The sequence below is a fragment of the Salmo salar genome, chromosome 02 (assembly GCF_965601325.2).
Source record: "Salmo salar chromosome 02, fSalSal1, whole genome shotgun sequence".
In the NCBI taxonomy this organism is placed as follows: domain Eukaryota; kingdom Metazoa; phylum Chordata; class Actinopteri; order Salmoniformes; family Salmonidae; genus Salmo; species Salmo salar.
In genome coordinates this window covers 51,724,284-51,737,109 of record NC_138292.1, presented here as the reverse complement: position 1 = coordinate 51,737,109, position 12,826 = coordinate 51,724,284, and the positions used below count along the sequence as shown (strand labels likewise).

At 42.2% G+C, this 12,826-nt stretch overlaps 1 protein-coding gene across 1 annotated transcript in view; it reads right to left on the bottom strand.

Annotated features, from left to right (window-relative positions):
• Nucleotides 1-12,826, bottom strand: part of LOC106585283 (uncharacterized) — a 39,011-nt gene that overhangs the window by 15,655 nt on the left and 10,530 nt on the right. The window contains exons 4-10 of the mRNA XM_014171344.3: nt 9,937-10,051; nt 9,538-9,615; nt 8,735-8,850; nt 4,520-4,673; nt 4,098-4,240; nt 3,905-3,998; nt 3,454-3,606 (exon numbers count right to left, since the gene is read on the bottom strand). Coding sequence (XP_014026819.2) covers nt 3,454-3,606; nt 3,905-3,998; nt 4,098-4,240; nt 4,520-4,673; nt 8,735-8,850; nt 9,538-9,615; nt 9,937-10,051 — 853 coding nt within the window. The remainder of the gene's footprint in view (nt 1-3,453; nt 3,607-3,904; nt 3,999-4,097; nt 4,241-4,519; nt 4,674-8,734; nt 8,851-9,537; nt 9,616-9,936; nt 10,052-12,826) is intronic.

Sequence of the window (12,826 nt, the reverse complement as noted above, 5' to 3'; positions counted from 1 at the left end):
ACATCTCCTTCACATAGAGTTGATCAGGCTGTTGATTGTGGCCTGTGGAATGCTGTCCCACTCCTCTTCAATGGCTGTGCAAAGTTGCTGGATATTGGCGGGAACTAGAACACGCTGTCGTATTCCCAAACATTTAATCGGTGACATATCTGGTGAGTATGCAGGCCATCGAAGAACTGGGACATTTGCATCTTCCAATAATTGTGTACAGATCCTTGCGACACAGGGCCGTGCATTTTAATGCTGAAACATGAGGTTATGGCGGCGGATGAATGGCACGACAATGGGCCTCAGGATCTCGTCATGGCATTGTTGTCTGTAGCTTATGCCTGTTGACATCAGCATAACAGCATAACCCCACTGAGACCATGGGGCACTCTGTTCACAACGTTGACATCGGCAAACTGCTCACCCACACAACGCCATACACGTTATTTGCCATCTGCCCAGTACAGTTGAAACCGGGATTCATCCGTGAAGAGCACAATTCTCCAGTATGCCAGTGGCCATGGAAGGTGAGCAGTTGCCCACTGAAGTCAGTTACAACATCGAACTGCAGTCAGGTTAAGACCCTGGTGAGGATGACGAGCACTCAGATGAGCTTCGATGAGACGGTTTCTGACAGTTTGTGCAGAATTTCTTTCGGTTGTACAAACTCATAGTTTCATCAGCTGGCCGGGTGTCTGGTCCCAGACGATCCCGCAGGTGAAGAAGCCGGATGTGGATGTCCTGGGTTGGCGTGGTTATACGTGGTCTGCGGTTGTGAGGCCGGTTGGACGTACTGCCAAATTCTCTAAAACTACGTTGGAGACGGCTTATGGTAGAGAAATGGACATTCAGCTCTGGTGGACACTCCTGCAGTCAGCATACCAATTGCACTCTCCATCAAAACTTGAAACATCTGTGGCAGTGTTGTGTGGCAAAATTGCACATTTTAGAGTGGCATTTTATTGTCCCCAGAACAATGTGGACCTATGTAATGATCAGTGGCAACCCATCATTCATGGCAGGTGGGGCAGAGCCCCACATTTGCAAAAAATATATAAATAAATGTATATACACTGTATATACACTGCTCAAAAAAATAAAGGGAACACTAAAATAACACATCCTAGATCTGAATGAATGAAATAATCTTATTAAATACTTTTTTCTTTACATAGTTGAATGTGCTGACAACAAAATCACACAAAAATAATAAAAATAACAGGCAGGCCAGTCCATAGCATCAATACCTTCCTCTTGCAGGAACTGCTGACACACTCCAGCCACATGAGGTCTAGCATTGTCTTGCATTAGGAGGAACCCAGGGCCAACTGCACCAGCATATGGTCTCACAGGGGGTCTGAGGATCTCATCTCGGTACCTAATGGCAGTCAGGCTACCTCTGGCGAGCACATGGAGGGCTGTGCGGCCCCCCAAAGAAATGCCACCCCACACCATGACTGACCCACCGCCAAACCGGTCATGCTGGAGGATGTTGCAGGCAGCAGAATGTTCTCCACGGCGTCTCCAGACTGTCACTTTTGTCACGTGCTCAGTGTGAACCTGTTTTCATCTGTGAAGAGCACAGAGCGCCAGTGGCGAATTTGCCAATCTTGGTGTTCTCTGGCAAATGCCAAACGTCCTGCACGGTGTTGGGCTGTAAGCACAACCCCCACCTGTGGACGTCGGGCCCTCATACCACCCTCATTGAGTCTGTTTCTGACCGTTTGAGCAGACACATGCACATTTGTGGCCTGCTGGAGGTCATTTTGCAGGGCTCTGTCAGTGCTCCTCCTGCTCCTCCTTGCACAAAGGTGGAGGTAGTGGTCCTGCTGCTGGGTTGTTGCCCTCCTACGGCCTCCTCCACGTCTCCTGATGTACTGGCCTGTCTCCTGGTAGCGCCTCCATGCTCTGGACACTGACAGACACAGCAAACCTTCTTGCCACAGCTCGCATTGATGTGCCATCCTGGATGAGCTGCACTACCTGAGCCACTTGTGTGGGTTGTAGACTCCGTCTCATGCTACCACTAGACTGAAAGCACCGCCAGCATTCAAAAGTGACCAAAACATCAGCCAGGAAGCATAGGAACTGAGAAGTGGTCTGTGGTTACCACCTGCAGAACCACTCCTTTATTGGGGGTGTCTTGCTAATTGCCTATAATTTCCACCTGTTGTCTATTCCATTTGCACAACAGCATGTGAAATGTATTGTCAATCAGTGTTGCTTCCTAAGTGGACAGTTTGATTTCACAGAAGTGTGATTAACTTGGAGTGACATTGTGATGTTTACGTGTTCCCTTTATTTTTTTGAGCAGTGTATTATTATTTTTTATTTTTTGGGGGGGCTTGCCTGTTTTGCATGTTATTTTGGTTGGCTCAAGGTCATTAGCCACAGAAATGACGTCAAATCACGTTCTATGTCCAGTAGCTTTGATTGGACTCATCATATTAACATCTTACTTTCATAATTTTAGCTAGCAGTCATCATCATGCTTTGTAATTCAACTCTACTGGCAAATCCTTTTTAAATCCTTGTCATATGAAGAGATATAATGAAGAGAAAATATAGATAAAACGTATCGGTGCTCATCGGCCATTGGACTTACACATTACACAACAATTTGGAAATAGCAAAATCAACAATGAGTTGTTTGGAAGGAATCAGTGATAGTTGCTAATTGCAAGCATTGCAGCTGGGAAAGTCAGACCAGGAAAATACGTTTTGAACGGTAATCCAACTCGGAATTGTAAATCATTTTTATTGATGACAAAATTTGCCAATGAAGGACCGGCGCATGCAACAAGGTGAGTCCAAAAATGTCTTATATGCTGCTGCATAATTTATGTAATATGCCAGGGTGATATGGTCAGCCATATCAGCTATGTTTTTTAAAAAGGCAGTAAACGAGGCTGGATGAATTGTTTCGTTACCAGACAAGGCTCCGCTGATAACCAGGTGTAGCGGTGGTAAGGATTCACTCCATGGTGCTGAATAGAAAGATCTGCTGTTGTGACAGCTTTATGTAGGCCCTAACAGTTTGTGGGCACCGCTTGTCGCCATTATTGTGCAATTAATGTATTGTTTAGTGTTGTGTAGTAGCTTTGCTGGCATGCATTAAAAAAAAGAAATGTTTTTGTTTGCCCCAACAAGATTTAAATGCTAAAATGGCCACTGATAATGATCATGTTGTTTAATCAGCTTCTTGATATGCCACACCTGTCAGGTGGATGGATTATCTTGGCAAAGGAGAAATGCTCACTAACATGGATGTAAACAAATTTATGCTCAAAATTTGAGAGAAATAAGCTTTTTGTGCATATGGAAAAATTCTGGGATATTTTATTTCAGCTCATGAAACATGGGTCCAACACTTTACATTTATATTTTTGTTCAGTATACATTGCCCAATGTAAAACTTTCATTGCAAAGACTGCATATTATGCAAAGAAAAGCTACAAGACTTACTCCCTTGGACAGGTCTAAGCAAATCGTGTTCGAAACAACATTGTCCTGGTAAATATCAGCTGGCAGGTTTTTAGTCACATCTGGACCACACAGACTGGCTGTGTGGTGGCTGGGGGTTGACATAGCAAGGTTGTCTTTCAGCCATGACAGAGTCTTCAACCAAGAAACAGGAAAGGAAGAGGAAGAGAGAAAACAAGAGGAGGAAGTGACGTTTGGTTAACCCAGTGGGATGCATCTAGGCCCAAATTCAATCATTTGCAGATATAGGAAAACTACAGTACACTGGGGGTTCACTCTCGATGTTTACACTGTATCAAAGTTGTAAACCCCGTTAAAATCAACACACCTTGTTCATCTCGCGGACATTGTCATTGGATATTTACTCTAAAGTATTAGTACTGGTACTGTAATAGCAGACCACAAGAAACACCAGAAATCAATCCATAGCTACCTTATCAGCAGATGTGGTAGAATTTTGCAACTGAATACCAAGTTCTGATTGAACAAGTGTTGAACAAGTGTTCAAATGGGTTGTCTGGTCCTTTCTGCAAAGCAAGCACATACGTTAACTTAATGTTCTGCTTAAAGTGTCATCAACAATTTCATCTGGCTTCAAAAAACAAGAAGCTGATGAAAGTCTATACCTTTGCCTCTCCACACGCCGTCTTCCAATCAAGTCATCTAGATTGCTGGTGGTGTCACAGGAGACTCGAGCATAGCTTTTGGAAGGCTGTTCTTCAACTTGACTAACAGTCAGCTTCCTGGGGACCCCACAGTCTTTCATGTTCTAAAAAAAATAGGAAATGACATAGGTTATTAGTAGGTCATATAATTAGAGTGAAAATACTATTTTACAGAGGTATCAAGTACCACCTATTCTGATGATTTACCCATTTCATAACAGTTCACCAAAATTACACCCCATATTACAAAATTACATATTCGTTTTTAACCGACTGCTTAAAAGGTAAGGAAACCTATATTTAATGTTGTAATTTGGGTGAACTATCCCTTTAACTACTTTTAACGAGAATTTCCTAGTTATTTGAAAAATGGATCTGCTGACCTCGAACCCTTTGAGACGGTTCTGTCCCTCTTTGATGTCCTTTCCTATGATCCTCTGGGCCTCATCTTCCGTATCTCTGGTTTGACTCAGTGAACCAGGTTCATCACAGGAGAAGTCTATGTCAAGGGTGGTGGGCAAATCTGGCCACTCGCTCCTGCATGGCAAAACATTATGGGTTACTTATTGCAACCCTGGTTCTATCAATGATAGTTAACCTACCCTACTTCATCCAGAAGGCCAGTTGACACTCTCAGTGCTAGGTTCATTGGTAATGAAATAGAACAGTTAATGTGAGTGAATGGGCTAAAATCATGATAAAGCAAGAACAAGCTCACTGTAAAAGACCATTCCAGCACATACGATTACCTCTGCACGTTGTTTTTGCTGTTGTTGTGATTGTGGTTTCGGATAGAGAACTAATTTAAAATTGTCTTGAGAAAAGTCACCGTCTGAAATGTTGACAACAATAAACATGCAGAGGTAATCATGTGTCCGGGAGTAGTCTTTTACAATGATCGATATTATGCTCATTCTCCACAGCAAACAATGGTGTACTGTATACACCCCGGTGATATACTAGGGAAATTGTGTTTCCTGAGGCTTCTATTTTCAGCCCCACAAAGAAGATGAGAGAAAAGCATTGTGGTGTGGAGTGTTAAATAACACACATACTGTATTTTAGTGCTTTTAATGTAGGCAGATTGGAAACAAAGGGGTAGATAGATTTGGGGGAGAGGTCAGAAGGGTGGACACGAAGATTGAACTCTGAACTCCAGGGCTGTGGTACATAGCGAAGGGAGTGATACCACTTAACCACGGCTTAGCACCTATTGTCATGCATTAGAAACAATATGTCCAAAGTGGATCATTTGCAGCAGCTGCGGATGCCTGTTAATCAGTTTTACTGTATATTCTTTAGGGTTTGAGTCATACCCACAAGTTTGAGCACTCCTCAACATGTCTAGAGCGCTTCTGCTTGGAGACGTGTCACATGACTCAGAAATCCCAGGATGAACAACATTGACTGGATCCACCAGATAAGCTGAATTAGCTAACGACATGTTATGCAACCATGACAACCATGACAATCTGAACAGACAGAGGGCTTTGTCCTTGGAGTGACTGACTGGGGCTGGCAGGGGTATAAAGTAATGATGTCACCCCCCTCTGAAGGGGTGAGGTCATGGTTTCAGGAAAGTGTTTTTGTTTTTGAAAGAAACTATAAAATAGAGAGGGAACTGCTGGGAGGAGTCAGACATCTTGGAATCAAAAAGGAACACTGTGTATGTCGTGTCTTGTCGGTTGTTTTTAATTCGATCGTTCTTTCTCGCTGGCGCTCGTTAAGGAAACCTATTTCCAGTTTTGACAGAAGAGAGCACATTTCCGCCCTTACAACAAAAATACAAAGTTTGTGATACTAATACTCACTGGACAGAAGTGGGCACACCTCTCCACACAGATGCTTGGAATGTGGGTCATCTGTTTATATTTCAAAGGTTTGATACCCTAAAAATGTTATGGTTCAATGGGTTAAGAAATGTGTTAATGCCTCTGTAAACCATACAGTTTAAATCCAAAATCTGAGGTAGAACATTTGTAATTAAACTTCCAAAATGTAGCTTTAAAGGCAGAAGTGCATTTAACCCACAATCGAATGACTAACATGGTAACTGACCAGTATACTTCTGTTCAATAAGCTTTATAAGCTATATCCGTCTGTATCCCTGGTCACTAGGCCATACCATACTTATGAGGCACTCTGCACACATCTGCTGAAGAAATTAGGAGCAGGTTTATCGTATAGTATAATCTCCCCCAAAATGTCTTTCTCTATAGTCATCCATATCTAATTTTGGCATACACATGTCGCTCCAGCTCCTACACAGAACACTTTTACTGAGACACGAGCTTGCGAAATCCGTGTCATGCTTAAAGTTGGAGCATTGCATACTACAAAGAGAATGTCAAGAATGAATTCCCCTGAATTGATTCCATGGCGATTATCTGGACTGCATTTGTTATGAGTGAAACTCAGACTATGGCTTATTAGGGCAAGAATAATTTCAATGTCGGCTTCAGTTGCAATTAGGGCATTGGTTCTAATGCCAGAATGTCTTGTTAGTTACGCAACAAGTGTTAGTAGGAAAACAATACATCATCTTATTCACCGAGTATGTTTTCCATTAATCCAATTGTAAACATCAAACCTTTTCATCTGGAATACATATTCCATGAATTCATCCTGACGTGAACTGTTAAGCAATGTTTATCAACATGTTGAAAAGTTCGGAGTCGACGTGTGGGTTGGGTCAAAAGGGCTGCCCATTTTGTATCATTATACTGTAGCAACGGCTCGCTAATTCAGTTATTGGTGACCTCCATTGATGACTTTATTCAGCACTACCATATGTAAGCGATTTTATGGAGAGAAAAATAGCAATGGTGTGAAGTACTTAAGTAAAAATAAAAAAATACATTTTTGGGGTAACTTTTACTTTTACTTCACTACATTCCTAAAGAAAATAATGTACTTTTTACTCCATACATTTTCCCTGACACCCAAAAGTACTCGTTACATTTTTTATGTTTTGCAGGACAGGAAAATGGTCTAATTCACACACTTATCATGAGAATATCCCTGGTAATCTCTACTGCCTCTGATCTGGCGTACTCACTAAACACAAATGCTTCATTTGTAAATGATGTCTTAGTGTGTCCATGGCTATCCGTGGTAAATAAATAAGTAAATAAAAAAACAGTAAATAGTAAAGTAAATAAAAAAACTGAAATTTTGCCGTCTGGTTTGCTTAATATAAGGCATATGAAATAATGTTTTTCTTATTTTTTTGATACTTAAGTATATTTTAGCAATTATATTTACTTTTGTTACTTAAAACCAAATACTTTAAGACTTTTACTCAAGTAGTATTTTACTGGGTGACTTTCACTTTTACTTGAGTCATTTTTCCACCACTGAAAAATAGGCTACACGTAAGCAACATGGTTGTCAGACCGTGGTTTCAGGATGGAAATATACACAGTCTTCAATAAACCAATAGGGTTGAGTGATGCAAACACATCCTCACTTGAACATTTGAACCTTGCCCCTAATTTAAATTATATTTGTGAGTGTTAATGTTAATTGTATTCCAGGTTCCTGCTTAACATACATTATTCATATCATGCCATTTTTGAGATCTCATTCCACCAATTCACCGGAACCAGTTAAGTGTGTAGTAATTGAGTGTTTGTGTCTGAATTGGTATTGGCTAAAGAGGTAATTGTAGGCCCCTCCCACTAAATGAGATAATGAGCTATAGATGTTTAAATGTTTGTGGGAGAGTGCCCATGGAGAAGAGAGGTAAGCAAGGATAGACCAGTGACGATTATTATTTTATTCTGGGGCTTAATATTTTAGTCCATGTTTTTACCATTTTAGCTCTGCCATTTTGAAGCCTGTTTTTGTATTTATATATTTATTGAAAATAAATCTCACAATTTGGAAGAAACCGTTCCAGTTCTTTTAGTAAAACCCTTTTTATGTGAAGGGCATTGGCCAGCCCTGTCACAGTTAAATCAGGTGTTTCAGGAGTTATGTTGCAACCAGCATTCTCCAACCAAACAGGAACCATGTGTGAACGTTGCAAACATTCTCAAAATCCTTTGATGTTAGTATTTGATCTTACATTTATGGCAAATATTGCCATAATATATAGATACGATGATAGATGGCATCCTTGTAACACACCCCTAGATAATGCGATATTAGATCAGTGTTTCCCAGTACCCCCAACAACACACATTGTGGCCCTGGACAAGCACATCTGATTCTACTTCTCAAGTAATCATCAAGTTGAATCAGGTGTTTTTGTCCAGGGTTACAACAGATGTGTGCTGTTGGGGATACTCAAGGACTGGAGTTCGGAAACACTGTATTATATAATAGAAGGGCTTTATAGGGTATCCTGAAATGGCACCCTATTCTCTATATAATGCACTACTTTTGACCAGAGTCGCATGGGCCTTGGTCAAAAATAGTGATCTACAGTATATAGGGAACTGTAGTCATCAACCTTTGATCATTTGAATTAGCTGTGTAGTGTAAGGGCAAAAACCAAAACGTGCACCCCTTGGGGTCCCGAGGACCGATTTTAGGAAACGCTGCATTAGAGAAACAGACACACAAACAATATGGGCTTTAGGACCCTTATTTACCCACTACCCTCCTGGAGAAGGCCCCAGCTCTCCTGCACCTCAGCCTGCTTCCGTGTCACTCTGGCAGCCAGGGTAGGGTGGAGGTCCGAAAGGCGTGAAACAGTCTCGTTCAGCATCTGGAGAGAGCATGGTCGAGGAGGGGATGGGAGTAGTGGATGGATGTGACACAATTCATTTACAGTTGATTTACAGTCTTGGAAAACGACCCACGCTCTTTAAAATGGAAGTCTATGGTTAGATTTAACACAGAAGTATAACATCACTTCATAGAAGGCTTCTTCTATGGTTAAGGGGGAAACGCCCCAAACAGATCCAGAGAAGGTCTAGGAAGGAGTGGTTATGTTTCACTGTCTTATGATAGTTTCTCTGTGTTTCTCTCTACTTAGAATTGAAGTAGTCTTGAGTACTGAGCAGGTGGCCTAGTGGTTAGAGCATTGGGCGAGTAACTGAAAGGTTGCTAGATCGAATCCCCGAGCTGACAAGGTAAAAATCTGTCGTTCTGCCCCTGAACAAGACAGTTAACCCACTGTTCTTAGGCCGTCATTGTAAATAAGAATTTGTTCTTAACTGACTTGCCTAGTTAAATAAAGGTTACAAAATGTGCTTAGACCATACGTTATAGTGCATTCCTTTTAAATTCATACTGGAGTACATTTTAGTATTTCCAATGATAACATTTGTAAACAACTAGTATTTCACTTGAAATGGAATTGAACACAACCCTGATGTATGAATGATGCATTGCTGCATTTCTCCATAAATGCATAAATTATTTTGAGCTACATTCCCCATGTGCCACTCACCATGATTTGGCTGGCAATATTGTAGATCTCTGTCTGACCGCAGCTCCCCTGGTTATCTGATCCAGACAGGACGCTTCTCTACCAAACAAACAAAATAATATAGAGTCAATCTTATGATAATAATCATGTGTAATTACAAAACAATGATAATCTGCAGAACCTTGGGACCACATTTCCACATACCATTCAAATGATAACAAAGACGAACTATGGAGTAAAACAATCTTATATTTTGGGTTATGATGTTATGATGGGAACAGTTGTACTAAGCTCATGGCGCATATATTTTTCAAGTAGCAATCAAACATTTAACAGCATGTAAATATTGCAGATTGTACCTTTAAAGGATCACTGGTGCAAAATAGGACTCTTGTTCAAATTCCTATTCTGCCTTTTTACCTTCCTGTTGATGGTGCAGATGATGGTGTCAGCCTGTTGGTAGAAGGAGGAGACGTCCAGAGCCAGTTTGAGGTCTTGGTGATAGTTTCTTAACAGTGACTGGAACCTCAGCCAGCTACAAAAGAGATACAGTATCTAGTTCAGTGCTTTGGCAATGGGATCACAATGGGGTCAAATTCCCAGATATGACTTGAAATCCAAGATGGATGTGGAAGTAATTCAAGTCAGACCAAGTACTGTTGCATAACATGGAAAGCTGTAGTTACATAGTAGTAGATAGGAAAACAACATGTTAACGATAGCCATAACTAATATACATCCATAGCACCAAGGACAAAGTATATGTAGCCTAGTCAAGAACGCTAACTCAGACCTAAATTACGGTATGCCCTCCGACAAACCTTCAAACAGGCAAAGCGTCAATACAGGACTAAGATTGAATCGTACTACACCGGCTCTGACGCTCGTCGGATGTGGCAGGGCTTGCAAACTATTACAGACTACAAAGGGAAGCACAGCCGCGAGCTGCCCAGTGACATGAGCCTTACCAGACGAACTAAATATCTTATATGCTTGCTTCGAGGCAAGCAGCACTGAAGCATGCATGAGAGTATCAGCTGTTCCGGATGACTGTGTGATCATGCACTCCATAGCCGATGTGAGTAAGACCTTTAAACTATTTAACATTCACAAGGCCACAGGGCTAGACGGATTACCAGGACGTGCACTCAGAGCATGCACTGACCAACTGGCAAGTGTCTTCACTGCCATTTTCAACCTGTCCCTGACCGAGTCTGTAATACCAACATGTTCCAAGCAGACCACCATAGTCCCTGTACCGAAGAACACCAAGGTAACCTACATAAATGACTACCGACCTGTAGCACTCACGTCTGTATTCATGAAGCGCTTTGAAAGGCTAGTCATGGCTCAGATCAACACCAGTATCCCAGAAACCCTAGACCCTCTCCAATTTGCATACCGCCCCAACAGATCCACAGATGATGCAATCTCTATTGCACTCCACACTGCCCTTTCCCACCTGGACAAAAGGAACACCTACGTGAGAATGCTATTCATTGACCACAGCTCAGCGTTCAACACCATAGTGCCCTCAAAGCTCATCACTAAGCTAAGGACCCTGGGACTAAACACCTCCCTCCAACTGGATCCTGGACTTCCTGACGGGCCGCCCCCAGGTGGTAAGAGTAGGTAACAACACATCTGCCACGCTGATCATCAACACGGGGCCCCTCAGGGGTGTGTGCTCAGTCCCCTCCTGTACTCCCTGTTCACCCATGACTGCATGGCCAAACACCAACATTAAGTTTGCCGACGACAACAGTGGTAGGCCTGATCAACAACGATGAGAGCCTATAGGGAGGAGGTCAGAGACCTGGCAGTGTGCTGCCAGAATAACAACCTCTCCCTCAACGTGATCAAGACAAAGGAGATGATTGCGGACTACAGGAAAAGGAAGACCAAGCACGCCCCCATTCTCATCGACGGGGCTATAGTGGAGCAGGTTGAGAGCTTCAAGTTGCTTGGTGTCCACGTCAACAACCTAACATGGTCCAAACACACCAAGACAGTCGTGAAGAGGGCACGACAACATCTATTCCCCCCCAGAAGACTGAAAAGATCTGGCATGGGTCCTCAGATCCTCAAAAAGTTCTACAGCTGCACCATCGAGAGCATCCTGACTGGTTGCATCACTGCCTGGTATGGCAACTGCTCAGCCTCCGACCGCAAGGCACTACAGAGGGTAGTGCGTACGGCACAGTACATCACTGAGGCCAAGCTTCCTGCCATCCAGGACCTTTATACCAGGCGGTGTCAGAGAAAGACTCCAGCCACCCTAGTCATAGACTGTTCTCTCTGCTACCGCACGGCAAGTGCTACCGGAGTGCCAAGTCTAGGTACAAAAGGCTTCTTAACAGCTTCCACCCCAAAGCCATAAGACTCCTGAACAGCTAATCAAATGGCTACCCGGACTATTTTCTATTTCCCACCCAGCCTCATTTTTACATTGCTGCTACTCACTGTTTATTATTCATTCAGAGTCACTTTACCTCTACCTACATGTACATATTATCTCAATTACCTCGGCTAACCGGTGCCCTCACACATTGACTCTGTACCAGTACCCCCTGTATATAGCCTCGCGACTGTGATTTAATTGTTGCTCGTTAAATATATATTTTTTTTTTCAATTTTTCTTATTTTTTTTTTACTTCAGTTTATTTTAGTAAATACTTTAACACTTTTTTAACTTAACTGCATTGTTGGTTAAAACCTGTTTGGGATAGGGGGCAGTATTTCACAGCCGGTTAAAAAACGTACCCGATTTAATCTGGTTACTACTCCTGCCCAGAAACTAGAATATCCATATAATTAGTAGATTTGGATAGAAAACACTCTAAAGTTTCTAAAACAGTTTTAATGGTGTCTGTGAGTATAACAGAACTCATATGGCAGGCCAAAACCTGAGAAGATTCTATACAGGAAGTGCCCTACCTGACAATTTGTTCTCCTTCTAGGGTATCTCTATCAAAAATACAGCATCTCTGCTGTAACGTGACATTTTCTGTGAAGTTTTCCATTGGCTCTAGGAAGGCGCCAGAAAGTGGAATGAGAGCTCTCCAGTCTCTGGGCGAAAAACAGCAGGAGTTTTTGTGAGTGGTCCTGCTGAGAACAATGACACTGGAGCGCGCGTGCACGAGACGACTCCATGTTTTTCTTTCAGTGTTTGAATGAATACAACGTCGCCCGGTTGGAATATTATCGCTATTTTACGAAAGAAATAGCATAAAAATGTATTTTAAACAGCGTTTGACATGCTTCGAAGTACGGTAATGGAATATTTAGAAATGTTTTGTCACGAAATGCG